Source organism: Trichosurus vulpecula, chromosome 2 (genome assembly GCF_011100635.1).
Source record: "Trichosurus vulpecula isolate mTriVul1 chromosome 2, mTriVul1.pri, whole genome shotgun sequence".
Lineage (NCBI taxonomy): Eukaryota > Metazoa > Chordata > Mammalia > Diprotodontia > Phalangeridae > Trichosurus > Trichosurus vulpecula.
In genome coordinates, this window is record NC_050574.1 from 363,781,070 (window position 1) to 363,797,794 (window position 16,725).

At 41.1% G+C, this 16,725-nt stretch overlaps 1 protein-coding gene and 1 pseudogene across 1 annotated transcript in view; one reads left to right on the forward strand and one right to left on the reverse strand.

Moving 5' to 3' along the window:
* Positions 1-5,239: 5,239 nt before the first annotated feature.
* Positions 5,240-6,154, reverse strand: LOC118837178 (annotated as a pseudogene).
* A 3,354-nt stretch (positions 6,155-9,508) lies between these two features.
* The window catches only part of TOMM70 (translocase of outer mitochondrial membrane 70), a 38,087-nt gene continuing 30,870 nt past the window's right edge, over positions 9,509-16,725 (forward strand). Inside the window, exon 1 of the mRNA XM_036743313.1 lies at positions 9,509-9,969. Within this exon, the coding sequence (XP_036599208.1) occupies positions 9,634-9,969 (336 nt within the window). The 5' untranslated portion in view covers positions 9,509-9,633. The remainder of the gene's footprint in view (positions 9,970-16,725) is intronic.

Sequence of the window (16,725 nt, forward strand, 5' to 3'; positions counted from 1 at the left end):
ATTCCTTAGGCTCTTAAAACTCTTCACAACCTTGTTCCAGCTTACCTTTCCAGGCTTATTATTTCTTTTTTTAAAAAATAAGTTTATTTATTTTTAGTTTTCAACATTCACTTCCATAAGTTTTAAATTTTCTCCCCCTTCTTCCCCTCCCCCTCCCCAAGACAGCATGCAATCTGATACAGGCTCTACATATACATTTCTATTAAACATATTTTCATTATTCATGTTGTATAAAAGAATTAGAATGAAGGGAGTAACCATGAGAAAGAAAAACATAAAACAAAACAAAGAAAAAAAATAGTCTACTTTGATCTGCATTTGGACTCCATATTTCTTTTCCGGATGTGGATGGCATTTCCCATCATGTGTCTTTTGGAGTTGTTTTAGGTCCTTGCATTGCTGAGAAGAGCTAAGTCTATCAGTCAGTCATCACACACTGTGGCTGATAACTGTGTACAATGTTCTTCTCCTGGTTCTGCTCACTTCACTCAGCATCAGTTCATATAAGTCCTTCCAGGTTTTTCTGAAGTCTGCCAGGCTTATTATTTCATATTAATTGCCTTAACACACTTTAAGAGGAAAGGAAGGGAATAAACATTGATATAGCACCTACCATGTGTCAGGCACTGTACTAAATGCTTCACAAAAACTAGCTTATTACTCTCTACTGTGAAGTTGGCGCCATTGTTCCCCATTTTACATTTGAAGAAACTATGTTCCAGTCAAACTGACCTCCCTGCTGTTCCCTCAACTTGGCATTACATGCCTTCACACAAGCTGTCATGTACTCCTCACCTCTGACTCTGAAGAATCCATGACTTCTTTCAGGGCTCAGATCATGTGACACCTCCTACAGCAATCTGTTCCTGATCCTGGTCCTCTCCCTTTCCTCTCCAAATCATCCTATACATATTTATAGGCTTACATGCCCTATTCCTTCAGTAAGCTTCTTTTGGGCAATGCCTTCCATAGGTTCCCAAAGTGGGTGATACTGATGAGGGTTGGGGTGAGAGGTACTCAACACCCCAAAGTACCGACACGCCGGGTCCTGCCGAAAGAATTCGACTCAAGCTTTCTCAGCCAAGGGAAAAGACAAAGTTTATTAAGAGTTAGCCAAATAAGCCTGCCCCGAGAGATCCCACCCCCTGCGGCGCCTGTAAGGAAAAAAGAGCCAGATCAGTCTGAGCTAGATTGGATCTGACCGCCTTCCGGGAGGCAAGATGGAGATTATATACAGAAAGGTTGTGGGAGGGATTGAAGGGTGGTCTGGGGTGACCAGAGGAGGGGTCTAGGGAGGGACTTAAGGAGGAGTCTAAGGAGGAGCTTGAAGGGACTGGGATGAGGGGAGGGGAAATAGCTGAAGGCTATATGGAAATGACAACCCATAAAGGGCTGGGGTAACGGAGTTAGGGTATAGATATTTTGATCAGGATTAAGGATGGGAAACAGGATTAAGGGTGGGAGGTCGTTGGGAAGACAAGATTAAGGGTGGGAAACAGCTGGACAATAGAGAACTGGGCAAGGTAGGCATTTGGGCTTAATGGTTATAGCCTCAGGCCAAGGCCAGGTCGAGTGGGAAGATTCAAGGAGAGTTCGAGGTTTCAAGGGGTTCCCAGAGTTTCAAGGGGTTCCCAGAGACTGCCCTCATCAATACCACCCCCTAGGGGGTGCTGGAATGACGAGGGTGGGGGTGGGGATGGCGGTAGTAGCCTTGGATGCAATTGGGAGCACTGAATAAAAATAAGGGAGTGGTGGAAGGATAAAGAAAGAAGAGAAAAAAATTTTGAAAAACTGTACAAGTTTTATCTGTTGTGTAACAGAGCTAAAGTCATAGTGATTATATTATTTTCCAAATAAACACACAAAATGCAAGTTACAACTGATCAGGGGTCAAGTCCACCTACAGGTCTTAACAAGCAAGTTTTGGCAGGCGAGCCTGTCCCACATTGTCAGGAATTCCAGCACGCATTGGCGGGAATACGTGCATGTAACAACTTGTTTACAATATAATACTATATGGTTACATATAGTTACATGGTTTGATGATTGTATCATCAAAATTTCAGTGCAGGAAAAAAACCCATAAATTTACAATACATCATTAAACTTAAGATGTGTCTTTTAAGAAATATTTGATGTTTTTTTTGAAATGATACAAATTTCAAAATAAAGTTGCTAAAGGGTTAAAAAAAAAGTAGATTTGCGTGGCGCAGGGGAGGAGACACTGAATAATTTATTTTTGAAAAGGGGGTGGTAAGCCAAATGAGTTTGGGAACCTCTGCCTTAAACTATAGTGGACTTGTTAGAGAGGACCAGATATGGTGCATCAAACTACAAAAGCTACAATCTAACCTATTTTTAAAAGTTATTGATTCCAGAAAATTAGAAATGTATACAATTAAAAATACCAATTGTTACCGTTTCTTAGAGAAGTTTAACAGGGCTCTACTTGTCTGTCTGTGAGCAAAGGAAAGGAACTAGGATGTTGGTCTGACTTGGTCACATTCTTAGGAGTGATTACTGCTGCTAAGAATTTTCTCCATAATAATCAGAAAAGAAAGCAGAATACTTTAAATGTCTCTTTTAAGGTAAAATTTGAGGGAAAGAGCATGTAGCAATTTTGAGTTTGTAGGGTTACCTGAATAAAAATAACTCTTGGTCCATTAGACTCACCATTTCAATTTGACACAGAAATATAGTTGTTAGAATGAAAAATATTCAAGGACAGGATAAGGATGCCAAAGCAAAATAGAAATATGGACTGCTTCTGAGTTAATTTTAATTATCTATAACACATTCTCCTTGAATATCCTAAGGTGAATAGTGGATCATTTAATAAAGGTTTTTATGTAAGCCTTATAAGGTCAACTCTCATCTCTCAAATTCAATGAAGAGCAAACAGACTCAAAACTGGCAACCTCACCAGTGAACACCAGCGTGATTAAACAATTACAATGGAGTCAGTGAAGCACATTCAGTATTAATTTTCTCTTCCCAAAATTCTTAAAAGAAAAATTGAAAGAACTCCATTTGAAGAAAGGGAGCACTATTAAAAAAGAAAATTTTATTGGAAAATCTGCCCAAGAATCATGACTCACATGACTGAACTCTTCAAAGCATATTTAAAAATTGAAAACTTACTCAGTAATTGCAAGGATTCCTTCATAAATACCTTTACTTCTTTAGATGACAAAAAGAGGTCACGCACCCAGTTTATTTTCTAAGGGAAATAGTCTAAAAGAGGTCTCCTTGAACAACATTGCTTAGGTCGTGGGATTTAAACATACCACACCAACTCAGAAGTTTAATGGATAGAGGAAATGATATTTCTCTTTTTAAATTGATTAAAGAAATTCAGATGTTTTGTAGGTAGGAGGAAAAAAAGTTGGTGGACAACCCAAACCTTACTGCGGTCATTATGAGGTAAACACACTGAAGCATGTACTAAGTATATGGTCAGTGTTTTGTAGATTGAGTGTAGTAGAAAGAGTACTGGGCTAGAAGTCAGATCTAGCCTCCCTTTTTTGCCACTGACCTTGGGAAAATCATAAAGCCATTCTGTGCCTTGACTTCTCTCTCTATAAAATGGGAATTATGTCATTTGCCCTATCCGCCTCTAAGTAGGTTGTTGTATCATATGAGATACTATATGAAAATAGTATGAACAGCATTAAATACTTTATAAATACTTAGTTTTAGTAAAAGCAATTACTAATTGCTTGTGTTAGTTATTTTTACTTTGTCTTGTAAATGTTATCTGTTTATTTCCCAAGAGGAAAGAATACAGATGCACAGTTGACACTTGTTATAATATAGGCTTGAGGGATACAGTGCCTGGAACCTTCTTTATTCCAAACACTCAGATTTCCATTGCTATTATTTTTAGCCCTCCTCTGAGTTCTGTTGCTAAGAAACACTCCATTGCCTCAAAGCAATTTACTAATGAGGATCTACATACAGTATTGAAGAAGTGAATCTATTTCAAATTATGTCATCCTAATTTAATCAGTAAGGCCCTATTGGGGCCAATTAATTCAATTTCAAATTTTAATTGTAAACATAGTACTCTTGCTACTACTAGTATCTTGAAGATAACCTGGCCATCTGAAAAGCAAATGGCTAATGTATAAAAGTCCAAAGGAACCACAAAGCAGGACACTAGAACCAGTAGTCAAATTCTAGATTCTAGCTCAAGCTACACTGCTGATTCTGTACTTAAGCTTTCTCCATCTATAACACAAAGCTATTAACACTTTGCTCTATCTACTTCCTGGAGTTACTGAGTTTTGAACACGCAACTTAAAAGTGATCTTTTGAAATACAACCTATTTGTTTGTCAGGGCTGCAAGGTATGTCGAGACCTTGGTTCAAATCTATCTTTGACTTACTAGCTTTGTGTCTCAGGACAAATTGCTTAGTGTCCTTGAGCCTCAGTTTAGTAATCTGTAAAATAGGTATAATATCTATGGCACTTATTTGCAAACCTTAAAGCATAAATGCCAGCTGTTATCTTTTTTTTTTTTTAGCTCTTCTGATATATTTTATTTTATTTGAAAGTGGGAGATGGGGACAGGGGATATACATAAATACAAATATAAGAAATAAGTTCATCTAGATTTTTAAAAAGCTTTAATATCCTTATTTTCCTGCTTTAGCTTTTTGTAACAACAGTTTCTTTTGATCTGCTTTAGTAAGGAAAGTAACTTTAAGGGGTTAACAATCTCACTTTAATCCAACATACAAATAGCATTCACTTAGTTCAGGGGAAAAGCCAGAAACTTGAACTTCAGAACAAATACAAATTACAACCATACACCATATAAACAGACCAAATCACAATTCATAGTTACCAAAGAACCAATGGGTCTGGGTTAGCAAAGCTGGGGGGCAGTTACAACAGCTTGCCCAGAATCCCACGCCACTCTTCCAGTAACTGAGAGCCCCCAAACAAAACATCTGGGTTTCTTCAAGGGGCGGGGGGCGGCTCTTAACAACAGCTGCCCAAAGTCTCCACATCAACATTCCTCCAGTGAGTGAGAGCCCCAGACAAAATGCTAATTTCTGAGTTTTCATACTCTGTTCAGGGCTGGAAGGATTTACACCTAATCAGCCAAAGGGTGTGAGCCTGGGGCTTTACACCTAGTTAGCAGAAGGGTATATGTTTTGCACCTAGTAAGACTTAATCAAAGGCACTTAATTAATTTAGCATTCTAAAACAGTAAAAAAAAATAGTCCCACCTTAATTACCAATACACTTTTGTGCCAAAAAAGGTGGAAATACTTCTATTCTCCTCTTGTCAACTTTAGCCAGTCTTCTGAGCTGCCATCATTTTGCTATTTGTCTTTTTGGTCTATTTAACTTAGTGTAGTCTTCCTCTGCTTCTACAGGTCCATTTGACACCTTCCTTTCCCTTAATGGAGGCTCAGGAAATGAAGCAGAAAGTTCTAGAAGCTTTAAGTATGTAGCTAAGTCTTCACTTAATTCCTTAGGTATACCTTCAGATATAAGGCCATGAGCATAATGGATATAATCCTCTTCTTTGACATCAGAGCCACGGTCACCTGGGACAAATGTGGCAGATAATACTTGGGCACCTACATTTACATTGCCAATTTTTAAAGCTCTCACAATCTGATCCACCTTTTTATTCAGCCACTTCAATGTTTTCTCTTTGCTGTACTTATACAACTTATTATTTCCAATTTCTTTTTCCTCTGTCACCTGGTGAAGAAATGGTCTGAGTTTGGCACATTGCGATGGCATGGAACAGCTAGGAAATTCTGCATCTGTCACAACCTGATCCAGTGGTTGAAACTTCCCTTGTTCTTTCTCAGCCTTTATAAGGTAGTACAGAACCATAAACAAAGGGTCCATTGGTGTAACAAGTAAAAGGCAACCATCATGGTGAATTGTCTAACCTATAAACCAAGAATGGTATTCTTCATACTCTTCATGGAAAGGTTTTACTTCAAACAGCTGTTGTGCATTGGTATCGAACAAGTAAAGGGCTGTTTCCCTTGTACATGGGTTATGCAGTCTTGTAAACACAGGTCCATTCTCAGTCTTTCCTGGAAAATCAGTAACAGATTCTGGTGCAATGAGCACCCACTGATGGCAGTGAACTTTGGCCGGCCTCTTTCTGTGAGAGAGCATCTTAATCACTTTCTCCCTGGGAGACTCAAGCACATTAACCACCCTATACCAGAAGCACTAATTAGCCTTCTGCTTGGTTTGTTGGACCTGGATATGGTTAACTCTGTGGAACTCTGAAAAAATCTTGTGCAATTGGAAAATGGTGGGAGCAAGGGTCTATTCTAGCGACTCTCCCTCCCATCCAGGGCAGGGCCATAGTTGGAGGCGGAGCCCTGTTATCTTCTTGTATATGGTTTGTGAGCAAAAAAATGCTTTGTTCAATGGTAAAATGGAAAAGCATAGTATTGCAGTTGAGAGCGCTGGCACCTGTCAGGAAAACCTTAGTTTTTATTGCTGTTGAATTGTGTCCAACTCTTCATGACCTCATTTGGGGTTTTCTTGGCAAGGATACTGGAGTGGTTTGCCATTTCTTTCTCAGGTTCATTTTGCAGATGAAGACCTGAGACAAACAAGGTTAAGTCACTTGCCCAGGGTCACACAGCTAGTGTTTGAGGCTAGACTTGAACTCAAGTCATGGCGTTCCATCCATTGCGGCCCCTAGCTACCCAGCTAAAAGCTGTTTAAGTCCTGCCTTTGATACATCTGACACATTGTAGCTGTGTAGCCAGGAGCAGGTTACTTAATGTTTCAATTGAGTATTCTAAGAAACTCAGTGAGACTATAAGATAAGCTATTAGAACAGTTGCAGATCTGCATAGAGTTCCAAGTACACTGATAAAATCACATGCTTCACCAAAAAAAAAAAAAAAAGGACCACTTGGTCTATTTCTGAGACTAACTTGCTCTGTAACCATTAGCAAGTTACTCAACCATAATAGTCACTTTCCTCATCAATAAAATGAATAATTAACACATGAGAAGCAACTTGCCTTAATATATGAGTGTCAGCCTTGGCATCAAGAAGACGCAGCAGATTCCAATCCTGCCTATGACATTATCTGTGTGACTATGGGGAAGTCATCCTTAGTGTTAGGCAACAAACCCTACAAGCCCCTAAATTCATGTGATCATGGATTGAGAACTGGAAGGAACCTTAGAGGTTATCTCATACAGTCTTCTCAATCTATTCATGGGGGAACTGAGGCTGAGAGATTATGTAACTTGCCCCAAAACACACAAGCAATGTGGCAGAGTTGGGATTTGAACTCAGATCCTCTGACTTAAAATTCAGCACTCTTTCCACTACCCTGGGGGTTATTAGAACTACATAAGTGAATTATTATTATTGTGAAGTTTGGGAAAGAGGAGCATGTACATTTAATGTACATTTAAATTTAGTAATTAGGATAAGAATATATGTTACCTCTTCTGAAAGACTTTTAAGGATTTCCCAGTAGTTAGTAACTTTTCATCACTGTGTATTTGTTTTGTATATATTCTGAATTTACTTATTTGTGAAGATGTTTTATCCTCCAGAGAGACTGTAAGCTCACTGAGGTCAGGAACTGCTTCACATTTGTATTTGTATCCCCAGAACCTAGTACATAGCTGGCTTTTAATGAATATATGTAGAATGAGTGTTATGGTTCTTCCTTTGGTTACATAATTTAACAGGGTTAAATAGCATTTTGGTAGGGAACTCTAGGTGGGGGAATTCCTACCAATGCTGACTGGCTAGAGCTCAGCAATTTATAGCCTTGAGGGTTACCTGGGGCACTGACAGATTTAAACAGTTATCAAGGGTCACACAGTTAGTATTTAAGGAGGTAGAACTTGATTTCAGATCTTTAATCAAGCTCTGGGAATAAAAATACCAGTAGAAAGAAGGAAAGTCCCTTTCCTCAAGGAGCTTACATTCTAACCGAGGAAGTCAACACATAAAAGGAAGATGAAAAGGATTGGGGGCGGGGGGAGAGGCCACAATACCTGGCTGGGGACAGGGTAGAGAAAGTCCAGTGCAGCTTGGAAAGGAATGATACATGGCTGATTTAGGCTGAAGGGGCAGAGGGTACTTTCACTGTGTGAATTCCAGGGTTGGATTGGTGGGTCATTGTAGAGGGAGGCTGATGCAGCTAGGAGAATGAGGACTTTTACTGAATCCAAGGCTAGTTCTTTATCCACTAAACCAGGTTTTCTCACAAGAGCAGTATGAAATAATTGAAATATTTTACGATTATAATTTGTAAATGAGAAGCCTCTCCCACCTCGAGTGTAATTAAATTACAAAATTCTAACAAAGTTAGTTGTTGACAGCAGCGGAGATTTACAGCTGGATTTAAGAGGTGAATGCTTAATATAGTAACAGGTTATTTAGACACCATAACACCGTATTTCCAGCAAGACATTTGGGGTTGAAGGAATTAGGTACTGTAGAACTGGAAGCAATAGAACCTGAGATGGAACAAAATTATAAAGACAGAGACGAAGGAGTAGGACTGGGTAGAAGAGAGTCCCAATCACGGTGTAGTGCATAGGGTTCAATTCAAACACAGGATTGGGAATCCCTGTGGGAAGCTAAAGGGAAAGATAAGCTATGGCTTTGGTTAGAGGCAGCCTTAGGGAGCTCGAGGGAAAGATAAGCAGAAGCTTTGCTTAGAGAGGGGAAATAACAGCTCATCGCGGTGACATGAACTTGGTGGTGAGACAGGTGGAACTTAGCAGAGAAAGCCTGTCACTTCTGCTTGAAGGGATTATGGTGGGGGGAAGGGGGAGAGGATGAAGAAGTGTTGCAAGCCTCGAAAAAGCACAATCCTTTTCTGGTATGTCTCCTTTGCCTACAATAACCTCATGTTCACTAAAGCTACTGGGGAGCTGGTTCATCACGATAAGAAGATGCAGGTTGAGCAATTCTTGAAGGAGAGCCAAAGGATCAGTACAAAGCATACTGGAGGCATCTAGTACGTGGAGCCTCCCACGAATCACAGGCACAGGGGCACACCGAGAACCTGGCCCCGGGCGAGGGAGATACCCCGCCAATGAGCGGGGCGGAGCAGACTCGGCCCCGCCCACACCACCCGCGAAGGCCAATAGCAACGGCGCGCAACCTTCGGCCCCGCCCCCTCCGGCAAGCCAACTCTACGACTAACGGACGTACGTTTAAATAACACCCGAAGGTTAGCAAACCTCTTAACATCTCATTGGAGTTTTATTACAAACGTCCTCCTCCCCCAACAAAATCACCGCGCGCTCGTTCCATTCACATCCCGACTTCCGCCTCCTAGGGGCCGAGGGACAGAGACCCAGTTGGGACTCTTCCACTAGGCGAATTCCAAGCAACTAGACTGCGGAAAGCTCTTAAGCCGACCCTGGGTGGTCCCGTGACCGGAAGTGATCGTCTCTCCCTCCCATCCCCTCGAGATGGAGAGGAGACCGGAAGATTGGCCCGGCATGCCCTGGGTTTCCGGTGCCCTCTGGCCCTTTTCTGTCGCCCGCTTCTCCCTTACTGCTCTCGCTGGCTGGCGTGGTTGCTCCGGGACTAGGGCGACCGGGTAGGGGCGGCGGCCGGGTAGGGGCGGCGGCTGAGGAGTGATCAGGTCGTCATGGCCGCCTCTAAGCCCCTGGAGTCGGCGGTGACAGCGGTCCCCAGCGCCGGGGCCGGGGTGGGGAGCGGGGCGGCCGGTCCCGCCGCGGGGGGCCTGCCTCGTTGGCAGCTGGCGCTGGCGGTCGGGGCGCCGCTCATTCTGGGCGCGGGCGCAGTGTACCTGTGGAGCCGGCAGCGACGACGGCGGGACCCGGGTAGCGGCGGCCGGGGCGATGCTGGGGGCGGAGGCCTCAAACGGAACAGCGAGAGGAAGACACCCGAGGGCAGAGCCAGCCCGGCCCCGGCCGGAGCGGGCAGCGGCCACCAGGACGGCACTGGCGCCCACGAGGAGACGGTGAGAGCGGCGTGGGAGGGCTCGGGGACGCCGCCGCCGCCCCCCCCCCCTCGCCCGGCCTCCGCCCTCCGCAGCCGGGCATCCCCACGTGGGGCTGAGGATCCTGGGGACTATCGGGAGGGGAGGCCGAGTGGCGGGTGCGGTGCCGTGGATGGGGGAGTGGCTTTCGAGGGGCAAAATTAGTGCCTCTTTCTCTGTTTCTCCCCCACCGAAAAGGGGGATTTCTTTGTGGAGAAAGCGCTCTTTGGACACGTTTCTCCCTTTCCCTTCTGTGACACAGCATTTGATGGCTGAAGGTTCAGGCGTGGGGAGTTAGAGAGAAGTAGTATGTCCCCTTCACTTTAATTAGTTTTTATACCGGACTTTTCAGAGATGTAGCAAAGGGTCATCGTCCATCACTTGTTAGAACTGGAAGGGCCCTTGCAAATTATTTTGTCCAGACCCTTCAACTTTACAGGTAAGGAAACTGAGGCCCCAAAAAGTAACCACATTGCCCAAGGTCACACAGCTTCCAGGTACAGGTTCAAGTCACGTCTGCTGTGTTTTACCCTCCTAACTACTGATTTAGCTTTCATTGTAACAAAGAAAGCCACCTCCCCTTTTTTGTTTTTCAGAAGAGGAAAAAGGAATGCTATTGACAGTGTTACACTTGATTAGCCAATGGAAATGAAAGATTAGATTATATTTTAGATACTATATGTCTAAAAGTGGAAGTGGGTAGCATTGTTTTATTTTTTAGTGGGTTTGCGTGTCCATTGAAACATACTGAAAATCCATTTTTTGTCTTTAATTGGCTTACCTCCTTCTGTTTAAATGGCTGATCCATACATACAGTATCTTCATCAGCAAGAGTTTATTAAGCACCTGCCACACACTAGGTACTTTCCTAGGTCACTTGGTATAAAAATTTTAAAAATTAAAACTGTCCCACTTCACAAGGAGCTCAACTTTCTAATGGGGAAGACAAGTAAAAATACAAAATAAATATAAAGTGAATAATTGCAAGTAAACATGCAAGTTAATATATAAGATATAGATCATAAATTTAGAGCTGAAAGAAGCTATCTAGTCTAATTTACTAATTTTGCACGTAATGGAAGCTGATAAGATTAAATGACTTATCCAAGGTCACACAGTAAATAGCCAGTCTTGGATTTGAACCAGGCCTCCAACTCTATGCCCTCTCAGTCTCTGCATCATTACGATTTTTCTGCTTATCAATACAGGGTGTCTGGTGTGTTCTTTGCCTTTTGGCATCAGGTAGCTATGCAGGCTTGGCTACACTGGAAAGAACAAGGATAGTGGTGTTCATGGCTCTTAATTGCCTCTTCTCTATCTTAATGGGAAAAATCCAGAGCACTTCTTTCTGTAACACCATGTTTGAAAATGTTATACATAAAATCTTTTTACATCTAAAGTAATCAAACTGGTCAGCACCTTAATGGCGGTATACCCACTTCTGGTCATCCGTAGTCACTCTAGAGAGGAAGGCATTGTCTTGCCGAAAGAGCAGTGAATTGGAGTTAAATGACTTGGGGTCAGATGGTGGTGACCTTGAGTAAGTCATTTTCTCTTTGATCCTTGGTTTCCTTATCTATAAAGTGAGGATTGGATTGAGTGACCTCTTAGGTTCCTTTCAGCTCTATATAATGCTTTGTAGAGCTCATTTATTTTGGAATGGTGTAGACTTGTCTTATTTGCGTTAAGAAAAGTGGTGAGGTTAAGGGAAAGAATTCTTCAATGAATCTGAAGCTCTTACTTCCTTTTCCTGCCACTTCTAGGTGTATGAGTAGGCAAATCCATTAATCTGTAACCCTTCTCACATCCTATGATGAGGATGTTAGATTAATGATCTCCTTGTGACCACTTCCAGCCCTAAAAGAAGTGAAGTTCTATGATTCTATATAGTTGAAGAATTAGTAAGTTGTTATTTGAAGTAGCTGTCATAAATAGGAGCCAATATTTTAAAACTGAATTAAAAGGATGATTCATTCTTTTCAAATAGGAATGAAAGAATAATGAAATGAAAAGCTTGAAAAGATGTGTTAAGAAATTTCTTAGTTTTTGAGGCGAGGTCTGGTTTTCTAAATTTTGACAGTTGTTTTCATTGATAAAACTAAAAACTGCTTAGACATTGATTTTTATTTAATTAGTTTTTAAGTCCCATCCCACCCCTCCCAATTCTTTTTGGCATTTGGCTGGAACTTTGCTAGAGCATTTCGAAACTTTATGCAAAGTTTTTCCTTTAGCAGGGTAATATTTCTTCAACTTAAATGTATCTTGTCTCTTCAGTTACATTGTATTTTATGTTTTCTCATTCATTTAATGGTACTGAGAGTCAAATTTTTATCACCTGAATTATTTGTATATTTTGAGCCTGCTACAAATTCTTAAAGTTTGACTTAGTAAATTTCAGTGAAAACAAGTCCTTCCAAATAATTCCAGGGTGTTGCCTTTTTGACAATACCACACAGGAAGCCGTGTGTGAGATGATTAAAATAAAGTCCTGCTTTGACATGATAGAAAAGATGTTATTAATACTAAATGTTTGGGATATCCTTGAACCAGCTTTTAAAAAATGAAATTGATAGAAGAATGGGAAATAGAAAAGACATAGGTTAAGAATATGTTAAAAATGTGTCAAGTATGTGTTTGGTCATCGTGGGTTGGTTTTTGTTGTTTTTAACCATTTTTATCTTACTTACTGGAGTGATCTAGAAATACTAAAAAGGGCTTTTAGAATTATAGTTAATCTTGCTTTTCTTTTTTCCAAAATTGAGAGATTCAGGATGAAGAATATTAGTTACCTTTCAGGTGTTGGAAAAGTATTGCTTTAAACTTGAACAGTACCTTTCTGAGGGTGGGGAATGAGTTCTTTTTTAAGTGCTGGAGAAATTATTTTGTGTTTTCTCCTCTGGGGTGTAGTTGGATCTCCAAAAATAGATAAGGACATTTTGAGTAATTTTGTCTTCCTCAGTATTTGATGTTTTTATTGCTCCAAATAGGGTGGAAAACAGGTGTTTTTTGTCTTCTGATGTATGGAAATGTGGAAAAATTCAATTGAAACATTTTTTCAAGGCTTAGAGTTCTGTCTCTCCCTCTTCCAAATTGTACAATCTAAAGTTGAGAGAGAAGATGCAAAGACAAATAGTTCTTAATATTTTTACTATGTTAACTCTTTGTTTTGATGACATTTGAGATTGAAGGTGTGCACACGTTCAGAAACAGTTCGACAGGCTTTTTATTTAGTGCCTTCCCCCTCAGTTGCCTTGTGTTTATACAGTATAAAATAAGCTGGACAGCTGAAAGCCATAGTGGAAAGAGCATTATATTTGGAGTCAAAAGGTGGGTTCTAATCCTGGGTCTCACTAGCTGTTTTGGCCTCCTTGGTCAAGAAAAATCTTTTTTCTTTATTTTTTTATTCATTCATTCATCTGTTTATTTAGTATATTTAGTTTTCAGCATTGATTTTCACAAGAGTTTGAATTACAAATTTTCTCCCCATTTCTACCCTCCCCCCACTCCAAGATGATGTATATTCTGGTTGCCCTGTTCCCTAGTCAGCCCTCCCTTCTGTCACCCCACTCCCCTCCCATCCCCTTTTCCCTTCCTTTCTTATAGGGCAAGATAAATTTCTACACCCTGTTGCCTGTGTATCTTATTTTCTAGTTGCATGCAAAAACTTTTTTTGTTTTTGAACATCCGTTTTTAAAACTTTGAGTTCCAAATTCTCTCCCCTCTTCCCTTCCCACCCACCCTCCCTATGAAGTCAAGCAATTCCACATAGGCCACATGTGTATCATTATGTGTAACCCTTCCACAATACTCATGTTGTGAAAGACTAACTATATTTTGCTCCTTCCTAACCTATCCACCTTTATTGAATTTTCTCCCTTGACCCTGTCCCCTTTCGAAAGTGTTTGTTTTTGATTACCTCCACCCCCATCTGCCCTCCCTTCTATCATCCCCCCCCTTTTTTTTATCTTCTTCCTTCTTTCCTGTGGGGTAAGATACTCAATTGAGTATGTATGGTATTCCCTCCTCAGGTCAAATCTGATGAGAGCAAGATTCACTTATTCCCCCCTCACCTGCCTTCTCTTCTCTTCCTACAGAACTGCTTTTTCTTGCTGCTTTTATGTGAGATAATTTCCCCCATTCTATCTCTCCCTATCTCCCTCTCTCAATATATTCCTCTCTCATCCCTTAATTTGATTTTATTTCTTTTAGATATCTTCCCTTCATTTTCAACTCACCCTGTGCCCTCTCTCTCTCTCTCTCTCTCTCTCTATATATATATATATATATATATGTATATGTATATATACATACATACACATTCACTTATACATATATGTACATAAACATATATATGCATATTCCCTTCAGCTACCCTAATACTGAGGTCTCATGAATCATATACATCCTCTTTCCATGTAGGAATGTAAACAAAACAGTTCAACTTTAGTAAGTCCCTTATGAGTTCTCTTTCTTGTTTACCTTTTCATGCTTCTCTTGATTCTTGTGTTTGAAAGTCAAATTTTCTATTCAGCTCTGGTCTTTTCACTGAGAAAGCTTGAAAGTCCTCTGTTTTATTGAAAGTCCATATTTTGCCTTGGAGCATGATACTCAGTTTTGCTGGTAGGTGATTCTTGGTTTTAATCCTAGCTCCGTTGACCTCCGGAATATCATATTCCAAGCCCTTTGATCTTTTAATGTAGAAGCTGCCAGATCTTGGGTTATTCTGATTGGGTTTCCACAATACTCAAATTGTTTCTTTCTGGCTGCTTGCAGTATGTTCTCCTTGATCTGGGAGCTCTGGAATTTGGCAACAATGTTCCTAGGAGATTTCTTTTTGGGATCTATTTGAGGAGGTGATCGATGAATTCTTTCAATTTCTATTTTGCCCTGTGGCTCTAGAATATCAGGGCAGTTCTCCTTGATAATTTCTTGAAAGATGATATCTAGGCTCTTTTTTTGATCATGGCTTTCAGGTAGTCCAATAATTTTTTTTAAATTATCTCTCCTGGATCTGTTTTCCAGGTCAGTGGTTTTTCCAATGAGATATTTCACATTGTCTTCCATTTTTTCATTCCTTTGGTTCTGTTTTATAATGTCTTGATTTCTCATAAAGTCACTAGCTTCCACTTGCTCCAATCTAGTATTTAAGGTAGTATTTTCTTCAGTGGTCTTTTGGAGCTCCTTTTCCATTAGGCTAATTCTGCCTTTCAAGGCATTCTTCTCCTCATTGGCTTTTTGGAGCTCTTTTGCCATTTGAGTTAGTCTATTTTTTTTTTTAATTTTTGGGCAGGGCAAGTGGGATTAAGAGACTTGCCCAAGGTCACACAGCTAGTACATGTGTCAAGTGTCTGAGCCAGATTTGAACTCGGGTCCTCCTGACTCCAGAGCCAGTGCTCTACTCACTGAGCCACATAGCTGCCCCTAGTCTATTTTTTAAGGTGTTGTTTTCTTCAATATTTTTTTTCAGTATTTTTTTGGGTCTCCTTTAGCAAGTCATTGACTTGTTTTTTATGGTTTTCGCGCATCATTCTCATTTCTCTTCCCAATTTTTCCTCTACTTCTCTAACTTGCTTTTCCAAATCCTTTTTGAGCTCTTCCATGGCCCAAGACCAGTTCATGTTTTTCTTGGAGGCTTTTGATGTAGGCTCTTTGACTTTGTTGACTTCCTCTTGCTGTATGTTTTGGTCTTCTTTGTCACCAAAGAAAGATTCCAAAGTCTGAGTCTCAATCTGAGGGCGTTTTCACTGCCTGGCCATGTTCCCAGCCGACTTACTTGTCCCTTGAGTTTTTCAGTGGGGTATGATTGCTTGTAGAGTAAAGAGTACTTTGTTCCAAGCTTGAGGGGATATGCTGTTGTTTTCAGAGCTATTTCTATACAGCCAGCTTTGCCACACCAGCACTCCTCCTTCCCCAAGAACCGCCAACCCGGACCTGACTCAGATCTTAAGCAGGCTCTGCACTCCTGCTCTGATCTGCCACTTAATTCCTCCCACCAGGTGCAAGCAACTGCAGCTGTAGTTTTGTAGCTGCACCACCACTGTTGCCTTCCCCACCCTCCCCCACGGCGAACTCCTTTCACTCCCTGCAGCTTTTCCCACTCATCTTCTCTGTTGTCTTTGGTGTTTGTGGGTTGAGAAGTCTGGTAACTGCCACGCTAGGGCCTGTTCCACCCAGCTCCTGGTCTGGTTGGTCCTGCCATTCCCAGCTTCGTGTGCAATAGACCTCACCCAGTGACAATCCAGGCTGTCCTGGGTTGGAGCCCTGCTTCCCTCTGCTATTTTGTGGGTTGTGCAGTTCTAGAATTTGTTCAGAACCATTTTTTATAGGTTTTTGGAGGAACTTGGAAGGGAGCTCTCGCAAGTCCCTGCTTTCTAGCTGCCATCTTGGCTCCGCCCCCTTAGTAGATCATATGTGTGCTGGAAAGAAGGGACTGTCTTGCTTTTTTGCTAATATCCCCAGGGTTTTTGCATATACGAGCTTCTTATCATTCATTCAACTTTGCAGATCCTCTTTTGCATTTGTAAAATAAGAGATTGGACAAAATCTCTCTAAGCTTCCTTCCAGTTTTAAAGTCAATTCAATCGATATTTATCATGCCTCTGCCTTGTGCCAGGCACTGAACCAGAATCTGTGGGTATAATAAAGAGAAACAGTCCCTGCCCTAAGGGAGCTTATATTCTGTAGGGGAGACCACATGGATAAATAAATGCAAAGTCATTGAGGAGAGCATTAATAATT